General features: G+C 33.9%; 1 protein-coding gene across 4 annotated transcripts in view; it reads left to right on the top strand.

The window, feature by feature from the left end:
- The window catches only part of LOC145688401 (uncharacterized protein F54H12.2-like), a 237,329-nt gene that overhangs the window by 145,885 nt on the left and 65,453 nt on the right, over window positions 1–25,991 (top strand). For 2 of the 4 annotated variants that reach the window (XR_014131893.1, XM_081762585.1), the window contains one exon: window positions 21,569–21,803. The exons of 1 other annotated variant lie outside the window; for it this stretch is intronic. Coding sequence is in view for 2 of the 3 variants with exons in the window: in XM_081762585.1 (XP_081618711.1) it covers window positions 21,569–21,575 (7 nt within the window). In the remaining variant the exon portion in view is untranslated. Of the gene's footprint in view, window positions 1–18,744; window positions 20,800–21,568; window positions 21,804–25,991 lie in introns of those variants that run through there. One more of the 4 variants, XM_081762584.1, reaches the window with a different exon arrangement.

Raw genomic sequence — 25,991 nt, 5'->3', positions numbered from 1 at the left:
AGGTCCTACAAAACTAATATAGTTCTACTTATAGCAACTTGAAATGTAAAGAAAACACGAATTTTTTGCATTCACTGTACAGGAATAAAGTAGGTTCGAACCTAAGAATCCGGAGCCTAGTAATAATATACAACTTGGATATCAAATTTCACTGCTAGTTTTCTTGGCTTGTAGAATGTTTAACTTACATTTGTTTCTTTGATAATCCAAACTTTCAACATACACGAATTAGTCTCCTAGATTTTCGTAAATAAAGATGAGGAAAAATCTTCTAAATAAGTACAGATAACGATTACTAGAGTTCATAATTGACTTTTTTTGAGAACATGCTGGCCCTAACTGATATATCACATGACTACCTCTCCATTTCAAAAAAATATCACATATTTAAAAATTGCGGATTTCAAGATGACGGCGGAGGTTCGAGATCTACTTTGCCCATTCTTCTTTTGCTAATATGTGGAATTACCACTGTTTGCATTGTCTATTTTTCACTTTTTTTTACCGTTTAACAGTTTATTTGATATATTTCTATAACATAGCATAGTCCTTCTCCCATCAACTCTGACCCCCTCCTCCTCCGTTTCTTATGGCGCTCAGCCGCTACAACTTTGCACATACACATATTTTCACATCCTCTATCATGTGCACTATGTCTCATTCCGCTACTCGATTCATCTATTAGGACCCCTTACTTGGGAGAGGTACTGCAGAAGATATATCTTATTAAATTTACTAAAATTGAATCCAGAATAAAACGATATATGGCAATTACATACTGTAAACAAACATGTGAAAGGTGAGACAATATATTAATTTTGTTTAAATATATGGACATGGAAAGTCAATGCAGTGACAGAAGTTTGAAAAAAATATTTTCAAACTTATGAAGTCATTTATAGGTTGTAGGTTGTTGATATGCTAACGATAAATTAAAAAGAAAGAAAAAAAACATATGTTGGAAAGTTTTTGTGACGGCCAACACACGGCCATCTCTGCTCAAGTGACGCCCAGTGGTAGAGTATATGTAATGCTCGTCACTGCTACTCCAATGAGCAACAATGAGATACAGAATCATCGCAAACACTACTCAAAATATGATGTTTTTGGGTTTTTAAAACGTTAATATGTCAACGAGGTATAAAGAATTGCAAAATTTGGAAAACTGCTTACAAAGGGTGGATCATTTATCTTGATACGTACTTGTAACTTTCAAAGTAATAGATACAAAACACTGAAATTGTGTACCAGACAAAATTCGACAGGGGGACGTGCTTTGACATATTCTTCAACACAAGAAGGTTAACAGTGTTGCAAACCCAAAACAATGTTGTATTTCTAAATGGTACTACATCAGGTTATTACATATTGTAAGTCCATATATAAAACAAGAAGTTACGATACCACACTTGTTATGTAGTGCTGCGAACTAAAAATGCTAGAATATCATAAAAATTAAAAACCAATCAAATTTTGAAGGGTTCTTTAACAGTAATAACGCAGCTAACAAGAACAAAGTAATAAACATTCAAAATAGTTTGCTGTCGAACACTACAGTGCTGTAGCGATTTTTGTTTGAGCGGCCTTAGTGTTGGGGATACGTATCCAATATATTATAGTCTCTCTCTCTCTCTCTCTCTCTCTCTCTCTATATATATATATATATATATATATATATATATATATATATATATATATATATATATATATATACATCCAGAATGTTTAGTTTTAATAATAATAATACCTGCATCTTTCTGTGAAGTGTCGGCTTCTTTAGATATTTCTTCCTTATTTCTGGATTGCTGTTTTTGGACATTTTCTTCGCCAAAATTAACACTACTACTGTCTTTGTGAGTCTTTCTCTGAATTATTGTATTGTTTAGATATTTCTTAGTTGCTTTTTTATTGGCACATTTTCCTCACCGAAATTGACACAGTTTACTTTTTTCGACTTTAACCACTATTGTAAAACGCTTTCCAACATTTTGCTATTTCAAAGTAAGTTCTTATTTCCACACTCTAATCACATCTAACTGAAGCAAATCTTCTGAATTGCTCTAACTGTTTAAACATCAGAGTTTGCTGTGATATAGTCATACGCAACTAGTCCTTCCTTATTATTGTTGTCCACCCTCTTCTGTTAACAATTTTTCCTCAAATATTTTTTCATATGAATGGAACCAAAACAACAAAGAACATCTTTATTTTAGCCCTTCTTTCTTTCTTCTTTTCCTTATAGATTAAAGAAACTAAATTGGCTGCTGAGCATTTACCCAAATCCATTGATCGCCACCTTCTTTGATGCCAATTGCGGCTAGAAGTTAGTGGTATTAAATCGAGGTTTCCTGTTGTATTTAATCCTATTGGGAATGGCGGTGAATGATTCAAAATAGATTATGCCAGGTCACTTGTGCTATTTTTATCGAGGTCAATGATTCTTGGGTTCAAATATGTTCATTTCCTCTTAACCCTTCAACTAAGGTAGGAGTATTTTTTTTTCTCACACTCTCCTTTTATGATCAGAAAGGAACTGATTCTTTTCAGTATTGCCTGCCTCAGTCTCCAAAGGCTTTGGGTGAAAGAAGACAGGTGAAAACTGTGGTCATTGCTATGTCAAACAGTAGAACGATAACTTCAAGGTCACCATATGCATATAGGGCCTCACTCTTTTTTCTTCCTTCCCTTTGAACAGCACGAATTCCTGGAAAACTCGATTTCCATGTCCCTCAAAATGCAAACATTTTTAAAGAATAAAGAGGACGTTGGTGAACATAGCTTGTTTAGGAACTGTTTAGTGACATATTTTGTTTTCAAATACAGTGCATGAAAGGTAATTGCTGTTTCTTCCGAGAAAAAATTACGAACACCAAAGTACCAAAGTACATTGTCGGAACCCTTTGGGAGCGGCCCACTCCTTCTCTACGCCACTGCTACAGTAAAAATATGAAGATTTTTCGAACTAGTAGAAATAAATTTACAAGGAATTGAAAGTTTGACTGTTTTTCAAAGAACTTTATTTTAAAATAATGTTTAGATAAGTATCCCATCTAATTTGGTAGATTTTTTTTAGTAGACATAAAGATCATAATGCAGTTTACAGTAATTCAACATCTGAAACTATTCCGGAGATATGAAAAAATGGTTAAATTGGATATAATGCTTAAAATGGCGTGTTAGTGGGAAGTTTTATTTATTTATTTATTTATTTACTTTGCATCTATAATATTAACAATACTGTTTGGTACGTTTATTTACAACAAGTTCTCGGAATTACATAATTTTATACAATATTGCTAACTTTACAATTGTTTACCATATCTCCAGAATGGCGTGATATATCAAAGTGCTGTAAAGGGCATTGCGATCTTCACATCGACTAAAAGCCATCTATGCAATTGGACGAGGTCCTTATCAAAACAGAATTTCGAGATAAAGGTTTTTGAAAAATATTAAATTTTCAATCATTTATACCTATATCTTGGTTCCTATTAGTTCACAATCAGTCATATCATGATCATAGTATTAAACACTAAAGTACTTCGGATATACAGTATATTTCGCGTCAGTATCACTTGCGTTATTACTGCTATAGAGTCTCATATTGGTCTACTGAGTTGTTTTAATGTGCATAGGTTGGCAAGTCAACCCTCTCTGCCCACACAAAATACCGACCGCAACAACATAACAAAGGAAGAACAAGAGTCATTTGGTGGCAGTAATATTAGTTCACGCGTTTAGGAGTGATTTCTTGACTTCTTTTTTAGTGAAAGTAACATCGTTAAGGGATATTCTATACATTAATACTTCTATTTATATCTTTGCAGTACAGATTATTGCCAGAAGTATGTCAAACTGATTAATCTTGCCTAAGCAGTCCGCTTTCTGTATCGTCTTGTTGTAATTAAAATCGACAGCAAACACTGTTTATATCAGTAAAGACCTGTATTCTTGGTCGGTTTGGTCGAACGATTGGTCGACTTTCTGCAGTTCCAGTTGCTCTAAATCAAAGCGACTATGTCGACTTCGTTGTTTAGATTCTGTTCGATTATTTCAATCAAAATTGAAGGCTACTTGTCGACTCGCTCTCCTTTGGTTGATTCGAAATCGACCAGCAGTTTCAATTCATACGAAAAGCTACTGGAATAATGTTATAACAGAATAATTAGAAGACTACATTAAAATAGCAGTAACAAAGGAAAAGAAAACGATACTTGGTAAGAGAGTGGAGTTCGAGGGTGTATTTATACAATACCATTCATATTTTACTTTTATTTCAATACGAAAAGATTTGAAAATAAAACAGGTTTCTATTCAATTATCTGTACACATGCATGATTTACCCTTATGTAAAAGTGTTTAACCACAAACTATCTAATAGAATTACCATTGTATGATGGAAACCTTTTTTTAGCACAAAGATGAACCATGTTTTCCAACGACAGATCAACTGCATGAATTGTCTCAATATTTATGGAGCTTCACCCTTGTATAATATGACTTAAAAAACGACACGCTTCGTAAAACATTTTTTTTCCTGTTTATATGAATGTATTTTCTGTAAATATTTCACTGCACATTCACCAGACCTTTTTGAAGCACTTGTGTTCATTGAATCCTCACTTATTATTATTATTATTATTATTATTATTATTATTATTATTATTATTATTATTATTATTATTATTATTATTATTATTATTATTATTATTATTTAATTTTACAATCATTAGTTCCAAATCAGGTTATTTCGAAAGTATTTGCAATCCACTTTCCACCAGGTGTCAAGCGAAGTGTTTCCACAAGACAACCTGGTCACCTTTGCTGGTCACCTTTGCTCTTTTCGAATCGACTCCAGAAAATAGAACTTTTTTCAATTCAGTTGCTAGTAGATTCGTCGCTTTTGACCAACAGGCAATTCAGTAGAAGTCCTGTTTACACAATCAACGAGCTGAAATTGAAGTCAGTTCAACTGAATCGATCGTAAATCGACTAACTAGTAAGTGAAAACGCACCTTAGTGGGTTCAGTGGCCATCACTGTGTTCTTCGTGTGACCATAATTCGTATGACCATGGGAAATGGAAAGGAATCGTTTATTGTGTTCATTATTTCCGGAAATGTAGACATTTGTCCAACAAGGATAGTGTATAACTACAACGATTACCAGCTGAAAGTGTTGAATCCGTTCCAAGCAACTGGTGAATTGCTTGTAGTGATAGTAGATGGATAAAAACCTAATTTGTTTTACACATTTATAGGAAGTTTCTTATCCACTTTATTAAAGAATAATATAGAACTTCCGGTAATTCTGCTCGTAGACGGCAACAAAACGCCCTTAATCTTTCAATTAAGTCAACTTTGTTTTAAACTTAAAAATGTCTTTACTTTGTATCGGAATTCAACAAAAAATCTTCGACCAGCATATGTTGCAGTGTTCCTCTCAATACTTCATGAAAGAATGCAGTGCTAGAATGACCCAGAAGTCATCCGTCCGAGGCTCTCACCAAAAAACAGTTCGCCCTGTTTCGGAGAGAATAGTCAAAACCATTAAATCTGAGGCATTGAAGAATAGCTTCAGAGCATGTGTTTCTTTTTCCTGAAACGCTGACAGTATTGACTTCAGAAAGTTTTGAGAGTGAATAATAAAAGCGGTGAGAATAATTTGTAAGAAGATTTATGCTCATGAAATGATAATTTGCTGACATTCTCACGATTTCGTGGCATTGTGCGACGCGACAAATATGTTAACCTGAAAAACGCCAGGAAACTTAATGAACACGAATCATTCTGTCAACATTTTAATATTCGTTGTTCGTTTAAAATACTTTTCTCAAAAAAAAAAAAAAAAAACCTTCCTGTCTTTGTAGCTCAAACAGTGATAACGGATGATCAGATTCAGCCTAACTTTACATTTATGGAAGCATTGTTTTTAGATAGATATGTCGAGGAAACTCCAACAGATGTAACGAAAGAATGGAAAACTCTCAGCAAGAAGGGGAATTCGTTCCACGATGAATAGATTATCAAACATTCAGCTATACCTTTCTTGGAGGATTGTTTAGTATGAAATACTAAAACGTGAATAAACTCGAAGAAATATTAATGTCCCCTTTTGTAATCACTTCTGCTAACTTCTAAGTGGAAACCTATTTATAGTGAGAAAAACATAATTGCAATGTTTTAAGAGCAAAGAATAAGATATTGCAAAAGGTAAGGAAAATAATCGAACGTAGTAACAAAAGCTAAAAGGATGTAGATGGAGCTAGTGAAATGTTTCTAGGAAGAAAGTAAACAATTTGTGCACAAATGATGTACTTTGCCTTAAAAGAAAAAAGAACTGTTAATTGGAATCTATTCTGAAGATGTAGACATATTTGACACTCAGAAATGTACACATAGTTGATAATCTGGAAAATATTTAAATCAAAGCCTGCAAGAGATGAAGAGAAAGCATATCGTACGCGAATAAATGTTATGTTGTCAATGTGGAGAATTTGTAAGGGATTTCTCCACTGGAATGAGTTGCTTCTCTTGTGACAACCCTTTTCCACAAATATTGCTTTTTCCCAGGCTCTAACGATTGGGGAGATAATGACTATGAATCTTTGTTCTTTTGCATTCAATGCCTTAACGAGAACTCAGACGACAATGACTTGGAATAACTGAAGTAGATTTGAAAAATGAAATTAATTACGTGACATGTAAAATTCGAACAAAGAGTCTTTTTCTACCTCATTATTTCAAGAAGTCTAGTAGTTGCAACAAATAACTATAGCCTATATTTTACTTATTTAAATTTAATATTTGACAGGTCTTCGTAAATGTTACTCATTACTTGTTTGCTTTTAACTAGATTTATTAGCCATAACTCAGGAGTGTCCATCAATATGTAGGTTAAGTGTCCGCATTTGAATCATAAGTGCCCATCACTGTAAAAATGGATACCTTTGTTTATTATCGCATTTAGAAATCACGCAGTTCCATAAGATTTCTGTATGACTCCTTCATATTAATGTTCAAGTTACTTAATATTGCTGAACTAATTTAATTGGCCTGAGTCTGCAATTATACTGTCTGTTGTTCAAAAGTCAGAAATTTCAGAGCTTAAGATGTCCATTACTATATAGTTTCTCATATATATAGTTTCTCATATACACATACATACATCAGGGGTGCCCACAAGGGGGGCTATGACGCAAACTGCGTCATTGAAACATTTGGGGGGGTAAAAATCTATATAAATATGTTTGAGGGTGTGTAAAAATTAATCGAAAAGATTTTTTTTTCATGGAAGAACACCTACGGATAGACAATTGAGGGGGGGTGCGTCATGGACATGAGGGGGGGTGGGCACCACTGCATACATACATACATACTTATATACCGTGCCGAAAGGGGCTAAATGTGAACAGCATCTGGAGTGTCAGCATTCATCTTGGCGATTCCAAAAACGATGATTTCGACCCTAATTTGTGTCGTTTACGATTATTTTTGTATGTCTTCCCCTTCCGACCACACCCGAAGGGTGGTAAATGTGTCTTACTCACACTGGGTTCTGAACTTGGACTTAGCGGCGTCGGGAATGTCAGTATTCATATCAGTAACCCGGAAAACTATTTATTAATATCTGTCATTTCCGGTCATTTTTAAGTCAGCTCTATCTACCCCCGCTCCTCGTAGAGATAGGAATATCTTACCCCATTTTTTCTCAGATTGTAACTCAGACGTGCACCAAATTTGGCAAAATATTTCCAGCCTTTCAAAGTTATGGTGGAACAAACATACACACATAGATCTTTATAAATGCAGATGTATGAGCGACGCCTTTGGCATTCCCGGGCATAAAATAAGCAATTGAGTAGAATAAATATCGATAAACAACACCTTCCGAGTTGCCTCTGTCACAAAATAAGGAACTGAGTACACTGAGAAAAAATGTAGGTGGCGTACTTAAAAAGGTAGCTTACATGCGTAATTCCTGTAGTTTTTAGACTTAACGTACAGCAAACCTATAACTGAAAATGCATGGTTTAGAATACTTTCTGTATAACTGTTCCATCTGTACGTACTTTCCGTATGAAACAATTTAGGCGGTAAGGATCTCACATACAAATGAACGTATATAACATATAGCTGACGAATATAATATACATATATGCATGTAATGTAAGGAAGACTGTTAGACATCACACATGCTGTAACGACATGATGTAACATCTAAGGGCAGTATCTATGTACCATACGGATAATTTGCTCCGTACTGATTTTTGTAGTAAGCAAGAGGATTCCTTATATTTGTACAATATACCGCTATCCGGAGAACGGATTTTTCTCAGTGCAGAATAAAGATCGACAAACAAAGCCTTTGGATTTACCACTATCACAAAGTAAAATATCCAGTAGAGTAAATAACAAGAAACAACGTCTTCGGCGTTGCCTCTGTAAATTCCCGAGTCTGCTACTATGCCTGTTCTTGCTTCGGCATAATAACATGAGAATTGTCACCTAACAGCTAAGCGATCCCCAAAACACAGTACTCGACAATGGATCCCAAAGGATTTGACAGCAATCTCAGTCACATTAGATATTTTATTTTTTAATAATTCTCACTTTCACACGATGGGGACTGAATTTGTGTTTTTACAGTATCTAGAGTGTGACTCGCGACCTGAACAAGCTATGCTTAAAAACTATGAATTTGACACTAATATTCGTGGGAATATTGGTGGACACTAATATTGGTGGAATTCCTGTAATTCTTAAATTTCAGGAATATTTAAAGGATTATAAAATCACAATGTACAGGAGATTTTCAGGAAGTGATTATATGTTTAAAGCTCCACCAAGTAATAACGAGAGAACATCTTTAAATTTACTTTACACAGATAATTATTACAACGTCATTGAAAACTTTACAACATGTTTTAGCTGCGGATATTATTGCGAAATCTTTCATAAGAAATATACAACAAAGCATGAACATTTGAAACATTCTACAGTTGTATGTTATCGTTGTCATCAGAAGCCACCATGTGACTTTAAAGAAGCCTATATTACATGCAATGATTGTAATCGAGAATTTTATGGCCAGTCATGCTATGATTATCACAAGTCACCTCCTTATCAAAATGAAAAGCCTTTATGTTCCATTGTGAAATGTTGTGCCCAGTGTTTGAAAATTTATGTAGTGAAAGAAGGATCTCGCGTATGTGGAGAAACGTATTACAATATTTGCTATACTACAGTACCACCTAGTCATGAGTGTTACATGAAAATGAATGAAAGAAAATCAAAAAGTCAACAAAAAAATTATCATGGAGAAGAAAGCTATGATTGTATTGTGTGATATTGAATGTACGCAAGACACGAAAATAGAAGAGGATGACACAAACATATATGAGCAATTACCTAATGTATTAGTTATTCAGCATGCATGATACCATTGTTATGAAGACAACAACATAAAAAAATGATTGAATCGTTTGTGGAAAACGAGAAAATATATTTGATGGAGAAAATGAAATAGAAGACTTTCTAAAACCTCTACAAAACAACATCCAAACATTAACACAATAAAATGCATTGCACACAATTCTAAGGGCTACGATGCACATGTCATCATTAAGGCCATGGTTGAGAAGATGAATTGGACTCCAGATAGGATCATGAATGGGGTGAAAATTATGTCTCTTAAAGTAGAGAACCCCTTTATTAATTCACTAAGTTTTCTTCCTATGCCCTTAAGAAAATTAAGTGGTGCGCTTGTTCTTCAATCCTGCAAAGGATACTTCCCACACTTTTTCAATCAACGTGAGAGCCAAACATATGAAAGCACACATTCAGACATTAGGTATTATGGAGCAGACACCATGAAAATAGACGAAAGACGCAAGTTTCTGCAATGGTATACTGAACATCGAAACAACACCTTTAAAATGAAAGAACTCATCAAGTATTGTGTATAGGATGTCAAAGTTTTACACCAACTATGTATTTCCTTTATGAATACATTTGAATCTGAAATAAATGTAAATCCCTTAATTGAATGCATTAGAATCGCTAATGCATGTAACTTGGTGTATCGAAGAAATTTCTTAAAGGAAAACACGATTGGTATCATACCAAAGAACGGGTATCGATGGAGAGATGTACAATCAATTGAAGTAGTACAATGGATAGCTTGGGAAGAAAAAAACAAGAAACATCCAAATTACCAATGCTGCACGTAGTAAGGAAAACGAATTGCATCAATGAAAGTAGATGGTGAATGGACAAATCCGGATACAGGAAGAACACATGTATGGGAGCATGAAGGATGTTGGACACACGGCTGTTTTCTGCTACCCTAGTGACAGAGATAAACCCATATATAACAATGCTAGAGATACTATGGAATTTCGATAAGAAGTAACAAAAAAGAAGATTCAAAAATTAAAAGATTTTGGCTGTGAATTGCACGAAATATGGGGGCGTAAATTTAAAAAAATCAATTTGGCAGGAAATGAAGAGATAAGAAAGAATGTTAATAATCCTCCATACAGAAAGAAAACACCGCTGAATCATCGTAACGCTTTCTATGGAAGACGTTTGAATGCCATACGTTTGTATCATAAAGCACAAGTGTGAAGAAGAAACTATTTGTCACAAGGATGTTATAAGTCTTTATCCGTACTTAAGTAAAACTAAGAAATTTCCAGTTCGTCATCCCACTATCTATCTGCCTGGAAATTCAAATATTCCTAGCATTGATGAAGTAGAACGATTAGTTAAGGTAAGTATTCTACCACCGAAAAATGTATTTCATTCGCTTTTACCTTACAAATCAAATGACAGATTGATGCTTCCACTTCGTCGTACATGTTGTGGTGAATTAAACCAGACAGCTTGTAATCACAACGATGAAGTCCGAGTTCTACATGGAACATGGGTAGCAGATGAAGTAAGAAAAGCAATAGAAAAAGGATACAAAATAATATATATTCATGAAATTTGGGCATATGATATTGTTCAATATGATGAAGAAACAAAAAGTGGCAGCTTATTTGCAGAGTACATTAACACCTTCCTGAAAGCAAAAACGAAAGCTAGTGGTTTCCCATCATGGTATGAAACAGATTAGCTAAAGGAAAAGTACATTCAGCAATTTTATGAAAAGGACGGAATACGTCTAGATGAAAAGAAAATTAAACATAATCCAACACTTAGGAGTTTAGCTAAATTAATGCTAAATTCATTTTGGGGCAAATTTAGTTAACGTGAGAACACGGGTCATGTAAGCATTATTAATGACTCAAAGGAATTATATGAGAAATCAACATCTCATGATATAGACGTACATCAAATATTTCCAGTAAATGATGGCATGACATATTTATATTGGCAATACTCAGATGAAGTTCCTGTTTCACTGCCAACAGTAAACATTGTCATAGCCGCATACACACCAGCACAAGCAAGATTGGAATTGTACAAATATTTAGAACAACTACAAGAAAGTGTAATGTATTATGATACTGAATCAATAATTTATACGCAAAAACCTGGTGAAAGTACAATTCCAACTGGTGACTTTTTAGCTAACTTAACAAATGAATTACTTGAATATGGTAAAGAGGCCTATATTTCGGAATATGTTTCTGCTGGACCCAAGTACTACGCGTTACGTATTTTTTATCCCAGTACGAAGAAGGAGTTTCAAGTATGCAAGATTCGGGTTTTTTCATTAAACTATGAATCATCTAAACACCTAAATTTTGATGTAGTGAAGAAAATGACAGTAGATAATGAAGAGGAGGTAGAAGAAGAAAAACAAAAAAAAGAATCTCGTCCCACTGAAGTCAAAATTACCAACGAGAAGAAAATTTCCGCAAGAAAGACCATACTATCGTCAGCATGCCGATAAATTATATAACAAACTTTATAAGATAAATTATATAAAACGACGAAGAATTCAAAATTCATATGAAACTCTTCCATATGGTTACACTCCTTCCAACAAAAGAAGAAGAGAAATTTAATACGCTCCTTTATAAATATACGCATGAAGCGAGAATTATTATATTTCTTAACACGGATGCGACGTGGAAACATCCCTTTTCATGTATTGTTGCAGGACCAAGTAGATGTGGAAAAACTTCCTTTGTAAATACGATTCCTGTCTAATTTATCACGTATGGTTAATTTACCGTTTCGTCATATTGATTGGTACTATGCAAAATGGCAGAATGCATACAGAGAAATTTGGACAAAAGTACAATTTATTGAAGGATTACTTCGGAAAAAAGACTTTTTACCCGAAACTTGACCTCTTGTTATTATTATTGATGATCATATGTGTGAAGTGAACCGCAATATAGTTGATTTCTTTAACCCTTATGTCCGCATTAAAAATTCTTTATTATAGTCAATACAAAGGGTACCCGGGTAACCCGAATTTTCTGAGCTTTAAGTATTGATCTTTGTTTAGAAATAGTTTTAGTTTTTACTCATTCGGAGGTTATGTGGTAAGTATACACTGCACAATTGCCATGGGCGGGATTTATGGAGGGGCATGGGGAGCATTGCCCCCCAGAAATTTTGGGATTATTTAAATTTTTCATTCTAAACATTAGCTTTCTTTAGATAACTTCCAACTTTCAAGTCATTGCTCCCACGTTATCTCTCTTGCCCCCCCCGAAGAGTATCACTTCTAAATCCGCCCATGACCATTGCCTAACAAGCATTGCCGCCCGACAATTATTGCAAGACCGCAGCAATCTTTGATCACACTCCACGCTATATTTCTTTCTTTTCAGCGTTTATACATTTTTGGTATACTCGTGATCTCCAAGACAAAAATAAGATTTATAATGTCTGAAGTAAATACATTACATGAAAGTAACTATTTTCGCGGTCTTGAGGCACTTGTAGTACAGTACAACGTATTAGAAGAATACCTCTTGTGGACTTACCATTACGTTTGATTGTCATGCATTTAATTCCTTACACATGGAATCCAACCTGGCTAGATCCTATGTGAATTGGAAAAGAATGAAATACAATCTAAAATATATGTAATGTCTTTGAAAAAAGCATTAATATATTGAAAAGTGTGTTGCTAATACGCTTGGAAGATGAAAATAGGTGCAGTCAAAGTCATGAAGGAGTAAAGAACATTGTTTTGTGTTAATTCAAGTAAGAATGAGCGACTTTCAACCGGTGTGTACATTGTTGAGCATTTGTTTCTGCCGCTCCGGTGCAAATTTGGAAATTTGAATGCTATACAACTACTAACTGTGTTTACTGAAATAATAGTGTTAGTCTGAAAGTGATTTATTGTATTGTATGGTGAACTGTTGTAGTTATTCAGTTTGTGTAAAGTATGTCAGGTTTTCGCGAACTCAGTGCTCAAGAATATAATAAACTGACTTATGATGAAAAACAGGATTAGGCTATGTGCAAAAATTATTACAAAATGAGGAATCTGAAGATGAAGCAGTGAACTTCAATTGTGAGGATTTAGAGGATGATTGGGTGCCAGACCTTGTTGATGATTCAGTCATAGAAGATGTAATAAGAGAGCCTCAGAACATTGAAATTGAAGATGATGTGGAGAACGAAGAAATTCCTGGTGATGAAGAAGGTGAAAATAGTGACACGGTATGTGCTTCGGGAAACATTTTACGGCCTAAGCATGGTACAGAATGGCATAGATCAAATACCGGTTTGCGGAGAAAACTGAAACACAACATACTTCGAGAAAAATCCGGCCCAGTTCGGAGAACAAAATTGTTGGGTGTAAGAGACACATTCAAGTGCATATTCACAGACGAAATGTGTGACATTATTATCCGTGAAACAAAGGCTAACACAGTATTTTCAAATTCCAGTGCAAATGTAACAAATAAGCCAAAGATATGGAAACCTCTTACAGCAGAAGAATTTGATGTGTACCTTGGTGTCCTTATTACTGCAGGTGTGCGACACTCCAATTTTGAACATACTAAGGAATTGTGGAAAACTGATGCTTATCCACTCTATCGCGCTTCCCTTTCTTTGAACAGGTTTTGGCAAATAAGTAGATTCATTAGATTTGATAATGTCAACACACGAAACGAACGTTTGGAAAAAGATAAGTCAGCAGCAATAGCGGACATATTTGCCATGCTCAATGCTAATTTAAGGTCAAATTATATGCCATCCGAATGCCTTACAGTTGACGAACAATTGTTTCCCTACAGAGGTCACACTCGATTTACTCAGTATATGCCATCAAAGCCGGCTAAGTACGGCAGAAATGTGTGGTGGGTATGTGACTCTAGTAACTCTTATCCCCTGACTGGGCAAATACACACGGGGAAAATACCATCAGAAAGGGAGGTCAATCAAGGAGAAAGAGTTGTAAAAGACCTCGTTCACTGCTACAAGAATTCTGGGAGAAATGTTGTTACTGACAATTTTTTCACAAGTTTACCACTAGCACGATTTCTCATGTTATGGAACCTATCGCTAGTGGGAACACTAAAGCGTAATAAGCCGTACGTACCGAAATAAATGTTGCCCTCTCCTTTCCGCCAAGAAATGAGTTCTTTGTTCGGGTTCACTAAAGATAACGTAACAATGTGCTCTTATGTTCCCCCCCCCAAAAAAAATAAGGCAGTCTTGCTCTTGTCTACAACGCAATACGATTGCAGTGTATCTGGTCCTCTATCGAAACCTGAAATAATACATTTCTACAACAAGACAAAGGGGGGCGTAGACAACATGGACAAAATGTGTTCGCACTACACAGTCAAGAGGAAAACACAGAGATGGCCTCTAGCGTTCTTCTACAACATTTTAGATGTGACGTGCCTTGCTGCATACATTATTTACGTAGAAAATAACCCCAACCTAAAAAGAGTGACACATCAGCGGAGAATATTTCTCACAGAACTTGGGAAAGAGATGGCAATGCCTGCTATTGTCACTCGATCAAACAATCCCGCATGCATTAGCTTATTTTCTGTAAAATCTGGTATTGAATGTATGCTTGGAAGACCGGTGGTACCTACATTGAAAAGGGCTCCTGAATAGAGGGACTCCACTGGTCGTCTTAAAATTCTTGGAGACTGTTTTGTTTGTAAATGTCAACCGCAAAAGAGAAGAAGAAAGACACGAAAGAACTGTCATGAGTGCGAGAAGCCAGTGTGTGATGAACACTCAGTAACAGTATCCAAGTGTATTCAGTGTGGGTGAATAATAACAAGGAAATTGCGTCAGAATAGAAGCTGAGAAACAAATTTTCTCATACGGTACGGTTTGTCTTGCAATTTTCTTGTGATATGCATTATTTCAAATAGATATTTTGTACAATATTCTCTATTCCTGAATACTGTAAAGATCCACAGTGTAATAAAAACTTTGTTAGAGTACCAAAGTGCACTCTGTTTCGATAGGCAATTGCATATAAATATTACCGGAAAAGAAATAAAAATACAATATACCTATTCATTAAAATTTAAACTTCGGAAATTAGGGAGATTACTGAAAAATTGTTAGAAAATTAGTCGCTTGAATGTATAAAAGTCTCTGGGTTACCCGGGTACCCCAGTGCGGACTATAAGTAATGATAATTTTAGTGGCAAATATATATTTTGTAAAAAAATCTTTCCAGGGTTTATTTAGGGCAAAGTGCATAGAAAGGTAAAATTAACGAATAAACGAACGCTGAAAGAAAAACTACTAGCCATTGTGCAGAAATTTCTATTCAAAACGCGGTGGGTTACCCGGGTAACCCAGTGTGGACATAAGGGTTAAAAAGGGTTCTCATCATAGAAATCTTAGTGTACTATTTATTGCACAAAACATATTTCATCGGGAAAAATACGAGTTTGAATTGTTCTTATCTCGTATTATTTAAAAATCCAAGAGATAAATCACAAATTAAGCATATGAGTTACCAACTAACTCCTGAGAGTCCACAATTTCTTCAAGAAAGTTTCAACGACGCAACAAAGTTAGCATAAGGATATTTATTTGTTGATTTAAAACAGGATACGCCAGATGAACTTACTTTTCAAACAAATTTCTTTTCTGATATTTGTCATTACGTTTATGTTTCCACAAAATAGAAGAAGATGTGTTTATAATGTTAGTTTTTAGCTGTGTTTGTTCATTCTGACAATATGTCTCCAAGAGTAAAACACGGAGATCTTCGTACGTTGAGCAAAGCAAATCCTAGATTACGTAAAGCTATGGTCAATGCAGACTCTTCAGTGAATGTTGTTATAATGTATTAAAAGGGAATGTATCTCTTACAAAGACACAGAAAGCAAGATCAAAGCGATACAAGAGGACGCTTCGATATCTTGTGAAGAAAGGAAACTCCATCGAAACAAAGAAGAAGCATTTATTAGTGAAGCAAGGTCCTACTGGCATTATTAGCTCCTATTTTAAGTGGTGCATTATCGAGTTTACTATTCCTTTAGTGCAATGGAACACGCAAAGAAAATGATTTTAGTTCCACCTGAAGTTCTTAATCGTACACAATACCATCAGCAGCAGCAGCAGCCTTGGAGAAACGTGAATCTAGTTTGGATGAAGAAATGCAACATATTTTACATTTATCATCGCTTAGTAATGAAGAAAAGTTGAATCAATATACTAATATTTTTCAAAAATGTTTACATCTAATACGAAAACAAGAAGAACCTGTGACACTTTCGATTACGTCAACTAAACCAGAGAAGCTTGAAGTAGAAGAAGAAATAATGTTATCTATACCCAAAATCTTTAGTTAAAAAGCTGAATTACTACTACATAGCATGAAACATGATGATAATAACACTGAGATAATAAAGGAAATGTTAAATCAAAGGTGATACACCAGAAGGATCTAACATTGTAGATTTAATTTGTGATGTGTCGCGAACCCGGAAACACACATATCCATCTGGATGGGCACAATTTTGTAATTATTTATCTTCTAATAACACATCTCAAAAACTTATTGGAAATCCAAAACATTTGTCATATATTTTACGACGAACTAAAGCATCACCACTAGCATCATCGTCAAGGAAAAAATACCTCTGAAATCGTTTGCAGAATACGACTACGAAGAAGCAGAAGAAGATGAAGAAACGGATGAAGTAGTATCTCCTATAAGGAAAAGGAAACGTGCATGTAAACGTCCAGCATGGTCAAGATGGAAACTATAAACAAACAGTTAAGCAAGATTTACTACAGCCCTTCACATCCTGCTTCGTTTTCAACTGCTAAAAAGTTGTGGTTAGATACCAAGAAGAAAATTCTTATACACTATTTAAGAAAATGGTTACTGAAGCAAACAACACATACGTTACACAAAACAGTAAGTCGTCGTTTTAAAAGAGATATCTGTGTAGTGAATAATATTGACGATCAGTGGGAAAGTGATATTAATGATCTTCAATCTCTACGTAAATTTAATGATTGATATAATTATATTCTAACAGTGATAGATGTGTTCAGTCAATATGACTGAGCTCTGCCCTTAAAATCTAATAGTACAAATGATGTCTTAAAAGCATTAAAATTGTTTTCAAAAACAGAAAACCAATTACATTCCGAACAAATAAAGGAAGTGAGTTTCCTAATAAAGCAATATAGAAGTATTTAGAGGACAACAAAACATAACATATTGCAACTAAAAATCCTGATATAAAGGCAGGTATTGTAGAGCGTTTTAACAGAACTCTAAAAAAATGTGGAAGTATTTCACAAAGTATCAAATGTATAATTATTAAAATGTATTACCTCTTCTTGTGAAACCATAGAATGAAGGTTATCATTCAAGCATTAAGATGTCACCTGCAAATGTTTCTCAAAATAACCTATTACAAATATGGCATAATCAATATGATAATAAAATAAAGAAGAAGAATCCAGATTTCTAAAAACATCTTAGGATTGGTAATACAGTACGAATTAATAAAACTAAAGTACATTTGATAACGGATACGTGCAAAACTGGACTTTGGAAATATTTAAAGTGAAGAAGATAATACCAAGAGATCCTTCTGTTTATAAAATTAAAGATTTAAACAAGGAACCACTGGATGGATTATTATATAGAGAGGAATTACAACCTGTGACGCTATCAAAGACGTTTTACATAGATAAAATCATGCGTACAAGAAGAAAAGGTAGCAGAAAAGAATATCTTGTTCATTAGAAATGATATCCTTCTTCTTTCGATTCCTGGATACCTGCATCATCCGTAAAAGAGATCGAGAAGTGCAATGGAACGTGACGGAGATTTTTACGTTACGCCTTCCAGTAATAGTTCTATGAAATATTTTCTTGACAACACCATACGCTAACATCACACGCTACTAAATTTCATCAAAGGATGGAATTCCGTGAAAAGTGGGAAGTGGCCATTGTTGAGATTCATTATCCTCATTCAATATTAAATATTAAGGAAGAAAATGATATTTTTTTTACAAAACTGAAAAAAAGTGATGAATGGAAATTTGTAACTATTCCTGTGCGTTATTACACTGACATTTCAAAATTGATAAAAATAATGATTACGCACAACAGATTCACAAATTTACATATTTCCTATACTCGTGAGAGTAATACCTGTTTTATACGACGTCTTCATAAAGACATAGATGTAGACGTTGCATTATCACCAAGTGTTGGTGCGATTTTGGGATTAGATCCAAACGTTGATTTAAAGGAAATGCAACAAGGCCAAAGAATTCCAAATTTGCTTTTAGGGCTTCCATCTACAATGTATGTATATTGTGATATAATTCAATCCGTATTTGTTGGAGGTATAGTAGCACCATTATTAAGTATCATAAATATGAATCCTGTGAATCATACACTTGGAAGTAGTGTCATAGAAATGTTTAATCCTCTACATTATGTGCCTATAGAGAAAATGCATTTTGAACATATCAAAATAGATATAAGAGATAGTACAGGCTCTCCACTGGCATTCACTTTCGGAACTGTATGCGTTAAACTGCATTTTCGACCGGTGCGCCAACATCAACAAATATGAATAATCCATATTTACAATATTATCAAAAACAAGCTCTTTCTGGAACTGGAAACGTTTATGTTGGATCACCTTTCCAAGTTTGGCATGACATTGGAAGTTTTCTTGGAGGATTATTTCGTTCTGTCATGCCATTAGTAAAACAAGGAGCTAAAACAATAGGAAAGAAATTTTTAAAATATTGAGCAAACGTTATTAATGATGTCATCGTTGATAAACAACATATTAACGATTCCTTTCATCAACGAATGGATGAAGCGAAATCTATCTTGCAAGAAAAAGCTAAAAGTAAACTGAAATATATGCTAGGATCTGGATCAATGAAGGAAAAGAAGAATTACACGTTATTTCATCTTTAACCCTTCATCATTACACATCGTCAAGCGCAAGAAGAAGAAAGGCAAGAGGAAACGTACACAGAAAACAAAGAAAAATCAGCCATATAAGAAGATGAAATTGTCACACGATATCTTTGATTAAATCATCATCATGGCTTTCTTACATCATCAATCCTGCGAGTGTGTAAAAAGTGAAATAGATATTTTTTCTACAAAACCAACGCAAACCAGTATATTGGATAAGCATGTAGTTACATAGAAACCAAGCAGTTCACTAGCTGATAATGCACCTATAGAATTTGTCATCCCGGGAACAAGTGATAAATACATAGATCCACCACATACTCAAATCGTTAAGCCTGATGGATCAGTATTTGGTGAAAGTGATAAAGCCGTGGCTCCTATTAATGACTTTTTAAATTCTATGTTCAGTGAAGCGGAAGTGTATTTAAATAACAAACTGATTTCATTTCCATCTCATAATCATCCATATCGATCATACATCAAAAAACTGTTAAATTATGATGATTCTGTTAAAAATACTCATCTTCAGTGTGCATTCTGGCTTCAAGATACTGCTGGACATATGGATACAACATCTGGTGGTAATGCAGGATTTCAACAACGTTATGAATTAACAAAAAACAGTGCAAAATACGACATGCTTGGACATCTTCATTGTGATGTTTTAATCATGATAAATGTTTAATCCAATAAGTAGAATTACGCATAAAGTTAGTTCCTGCAAAGCCAAACTTTTGTCTCATCGCTAGTGATTCGTTTGTAGAGGCTAAAGTGAATATTTTAGACGCTGCTTTACATATTAAAAAGGCTGATGTTAGTCTTACAATAAAACTAGCACATAACAAGCTTCTACAATCAACAACAGCCAAATGCCCTCTCACAAGAGTGTAAATGAAGTCATCCGTCATTCCAAAGGATCTTCAATCAAAAACAATCGATAATTTATTTATGGGAGTATTACCAACTCGAGTGATTGTGGGGTTTACTCAAAGTGATGCCTATACAGGAACGACAACTTCAAATCCATTTCATTTCAAACATTTTGACATCAATTTCTTCTCATTATACATTGATGTAAAACCTGTATCTTCAAAACCTTTACAACAACATTTCGAAAACAACCTCTATGTTTCTTCATATCATACCTTATTCTGTGGATCAGGTATTCACTTTTTCAATCATGGCAACAATATTTCTCGCCTTTCCTTTCCTCAAGGATACATTATCTTTGTTTTCGACATTATGCAAGATGGAGAAGCCAGTGCTGTGCAGCATTGGAATTTCATAAAACGTGGATGTGTTCGTCTGGAAGTTCATTTTAAGAATCCTCTACCAACACCTGTCTCATGCATCACATATGACGAGTTCCAATCTCTCTCAGAAGTGGATCATCAAAGGAACATCATCATGGATTTTAATAGGTACGTTATTATTATTATTATTTAAATACCGTAACATATGTGTACATGTCTACATTTTTATACATGATGTCCTCTACACTAGATTTATTGCATGCACTTCAAACAAATTCTTTATTTCACAATCATTTTATTGGCGTATATGCAGCGAATGAGTTACCAATGCATGTTCCACTACCTGCAGCTATCATCATAAATACACACCTCGCTAATAAAATCGGTACCCATTGGATTTCCGTATACATTAATACTGATGGACGTGCGCACTACTTCAATACATTTGAATTTCCTCCATATGTAATGCAACATATTCAATTACTACGTAGAAATTCACTTTCTTATACATTTAATAATAAACAAATTCAAAGTGTGAAATCGTCCCTATGTGGACATCATTCATAACTATTCCTTTGCTTTAAAGCTAAAGGACAGTCCTTAAACGAATTTAATTATACCTTCTCATCAACTTCAGAGAAAAATGACCGCCGACTGCTGTATTTACTACTGCAGGTAATCATTTCTCTTGAATACATATTCTCACGTCTTCATTATTGTTATTATTATTATGGATGTTATTTCTTCTTCATTTGTTTTGGATACTTTTTATTATAGATAAAATAAACCTTAAATTCTTTCTATTACAGCAGGTAGTCATTTCTCCTTCTTTATTATTATAACGTATTTTTTATACATATTATCATTTATTGTTTTATTTGTTCATGTATATAGATAAAATAAATTTTAAGTTGTTTTCAAATTGTTTTCATTTCAGAGAGTAAAAGATCGTCAGCGTGTGTTTGGGCAGCATCATTGTACAGCAGTACTTCTATCTAAGTTCCATCATCATCACCAGCAGCACTAGCATCATCATCATATATGTTATCTGTGGAGTCAGCATCAAGCGGCCAAAAGACTATTAAAGAACTGTGACTTTTGAAAAATTGAAGTTTAAATAAGATGTACTATACTTACCTTCGTTTTTCTTGTGTAAATATTACCATCATCAATAAATAGTTTGTATTCATTTTTTTAAAACAAATATTTTATCTTATTTTCTTCAATTTCCTAATAAATAAATATGTTTTATGAGCAATTATGTAATTAAGTAAATATATCATAAAACATATTTTTAAACTCATTGAATTAAAGAATTTCATACTATGTTTTTTAGAAATCTAGAACTGATTTTTTAAATCAATTATGTAATCATATAACTAAATAATATTGAATTCAAATATTTTATCACTTATTATTTCGTAAATTAAACCAAATATGTGAATTGTTTTTTATTATTATTATTATTATTATTATTATTATTATTATTATTATTATTATTATTATTATTATTATTATTATTATTATCATCATTATTATACGACTTTGTTTTCAAAATTTAATATTGATTATTTTAAATTTATTTTTTTAAAATAAACGAGGCCTATCATACTTAAGACAGTGTTGTATAATAATAACAATAAGAATGATTTCAAATACTAGCTTTTATTTCACAAACATTTCAATTATTTTAATTCATTATTATTATTATTATACATAACACTTATAGTATACAGGTAAAAATATGTTAGGATTTTCTTATCATAAACAAACATTAGTACACTAATAAAACATCCTATGATATTGAAGTGTATGAAGCGAGCACAAAACACAAATAAAACATTTCACTTTCACAATATTTTTTATTTTTGAATTTATAACTATACTGTTCAGAATAAATCCATTTTCTAATTATTTATGAACAGACGTCCACTTCGCTGATACCCTCCGAAGGTTGAGTATCGGTTTCCCCCACCATGGCTGTGTCTGTACACTATCAAATAAATCAGCCATAATTGAATCTATGAGTTTTTGTTTGCAAAATACTTTCATTTCCAATTTTACTCTTTCACCGTCGATGTTCACATGACTGTTTTTATTAACAGATACACTTGAAAAACTGATGCTCATACCGTTAATAATACTCTGTTCATCTACACATGTATGGATTCCTGCAAGTCCTCTGCATGTAAGAGACTGCGATTGTACATGATTGCGAATAGTATCTGTACACAAGTCAAAATATTCACGTAGCACAACACTGCAAACTTTACTGTTTTTCACAGCATGTTCGATACCCGGTAGTATTTCAAAGAAATAAAGCCAATCACTTGCAGTTAAGTACAAAGCGTTTCGAGGAGCATGAAGTGTTCCTTTCTTCTCTAACATCACTAATTTTTCACCTATTAGTTTTCGCACCAGCAGTTCGTTTTTTCGGCCAAGATATTTTATAAATGTAATTTCCACTGGAGAACTTAAATAGTCCGTAACAAACAGGATCAAATGTACAAGTTTCTCCCACCCTGCAAAATTTAACTCCACTCCAAACACAAGTCCTTTATCAACAGGAATCACTGGATTAAATGCATCACTATCCAGTCCAATACAAATTAAATTGGTTTTCATTGAATTAAGTCCATATTCCACATTTAACAAGTACTCTTTCTTGGTATCCATAGTTGATGCACAAGCACTCAAAGACATGTTACTCTAGTAGCTGGTCAAACAGAATAACGACACTATGCATACAGATGACTGCGCATGCATGAAGAGGAGGGGACGAAGAGGAAAATTCATGTTTCATCTTGTTTCTACGTGCCCATCATACACTTACGATGAGTATACCAACTCAGTAAATTGAAGATCGTGCATGTCATGTCCAGATACATTAATCTTCATTCCTTTATATATTAAACATACATTTCCAATTTGTAAATACGTTAATAATGCACCATTATCTGCTTCCAATTTTTCAGTACAGCGCCCTGATAAAATCACTTTTTTGCCTCCTTCAAATGTTACGCATGCCTTCGTACTATATATCGTTGTAATTATCTCACACTTTACAATACGAAATGGTATGCCAATCTCCAAATCTCGCATTTTTCTAAAGGGTGCCATTGGTGGCATATTAAGCTTATCTAATAAATTTATTGACGATGCCGTCTTTAATTTGACGTTTATTCCTTTGCAACAGCTGCTAATGGAATGATCTACACAAACACATACGTTCTGCTTACGCTCTTCGCAGGTGGGCGTGGGGTTCAAACAACTAGGCAATACACGACGAGAACACGACAGCTGGTAGGCGTCTAAGAGTATACTTTCTTATTCTAGCATAGCAACATACTGCTTTAGGCCGGTTTACGGCCGATTTAAGTCTCATGGGAACTTTACCAGGCCAGGACTAAAGGTCAAAGGCCAAATGCATCCCAAGCAAATTATTTGCTATTGGCGTGTAGCATTTGGGATTGGTTGGCAAGTGCTCCAAACAACCCCGTGTGGAATTTTACTTTTATTGTTACGTTGTTTGTTTTATTGCTATTTGTTTACAGTTTTACCAATCTTTTACTTCAATGTAGCATGCACGTATTGGATTACTTTCAAATTTAGAAATCGAGATAAGACTGTATGCCCGACTCTGAATTTTCTGAATAGGCCTAATTGTCAGGATCAAGAATATTTTTATTTGCTCTTTTGTTACAAAAATAGAGGCCTAGCTATTACTTTTTTTTTCTTTCTTTGTGGAAAGTAGGAAATAAAGTGCATTTCTAAGTAATTCAGCTAAAACATATTTTAGTTTATCTTAGCCACTTTGTGAACAGTGGGAAATAAACTACGTTTCTTGATAGTTCAGTTATTTTAATTACATTTTGATATAATATGAAGAATTAACTTACACCAAATCATATTAAAATTGATGTGGTTTGATAATCTTGTATCTTTCAATGTCATGACAACCAAGCTAGAATGGAAGAAAGAAGTTTTCATATTTCATAATGCTGATTCTTTTAAATGTTGTGAATAAAAGTCATTTCAAACTTCAAATAGTCAACTTCATTGCAATATATATAATATAATTTAGAAAATTAACGTTTATTTCTTAAAAAATCCAAATTTTGTTTGTGTTTTGCTATATTTAAAAAGTATGCCAACTAGTCCCACAATATCAGCCAACCAGCCCCTTACTAGGGATCGTTTGGCATACTCCATTTTAAAAGAAAGAAAATTTTATTTCACGAAAACTGTAAGCAACGAAACAAAAACAAAAATTGAATTTATTAGAGGAAACATTCATCTGTCCGTACACATCCATTACATTGCAATACAGTGCACCATCTGCTCATAAAAAAATAAAGAATGAAAAGTTCGCCAACCAGCCCCGGTTTCCCCTACTTACCTAGGTAGTATGTATATCCATGAGAGAACTGAGATAATCGTTCAGAAGTACGATGTTATCCGTGATTTCAGAACATGTCTGAGAACTTTCGTTCCACTTCAGAATACGAACTTATGCATATCTCCTTGTGAAATTGACGATGCATAATAATACTGATACCTCATCCTCATATATGATATAAAATATCAGTACTAGATAAACAAGTATTATTTTAAGAAAACGTACCACAAAGTGAAGATCAGTAATGATTTTAAACACTTTCAAACCATTGAGCATTAGTTTCGGATTTCAACTACTTTTACAGTATCACACTTGGGAAAAGTTCGAGAAAATTCGGTACTTAATCAGTAATGTTGTTATATAATAATAATAATAATAATAATAATAATAATAATAATAATAATAATAATAATAATAATAATAATAATAATAATAATAATAATAATGTTATCTCAATATTTCGACATTTTCAGTTGAATGTAATTGTCACTGGAGTCTTCAGATTTTGATAGAATACTTCCTTGTTCATTCCAAACGTCGCGACACCTTTAAACTATCGTATCTAACATGTACATAAAGGGTGCGGAAAACGTCCCGGAACGGTGCAATAGCTCTCGAAATATACAAATCAACAAAACAAAACAAAACACGTTTTACATATATTAAAAAAAAAGCTATTCAATGATACCATAATCAAGTCTCCATCGCCAACCCCTTCGGGGCTGCGGGGTGTAACTTTAAAATTTTAAATGAGAACCCCCATTTTTTATTGCATATTTTGATTTTTCAGACAAAGCGACGGTGATTTCACCCAGAATTGAAAACAGTGGCATCACGGATGGGGCTTGAATCGACACACGAGAAAGGAGGGGTACCAATACATTATGAAAACGCGATCTGTTAGTACCGTAGTTTGTGGCCATATGGTTAGCATACTGGACTGCGGACGTAGAGGTGAATT

The sequence above is a fragment of the Thermobia domestica genome, chromosome 6 (genome assembly GCF_964235325.1).
Source record: "Thermobia domestica chromosome 6, izTheDome1.hap1.1, whole genome shotgun sequence".
NCBI lineage: Eukaryota > Metazoa > Arthropoda > Insecta > Zygentoma > Lepismatidae > Thermobia > Thermobia domestica.
The sequence above is the reverse complement of the archived record's forward strand: the minus strand, read 5'-3'. Positions and strand labels throughout refer to the sequence as shown.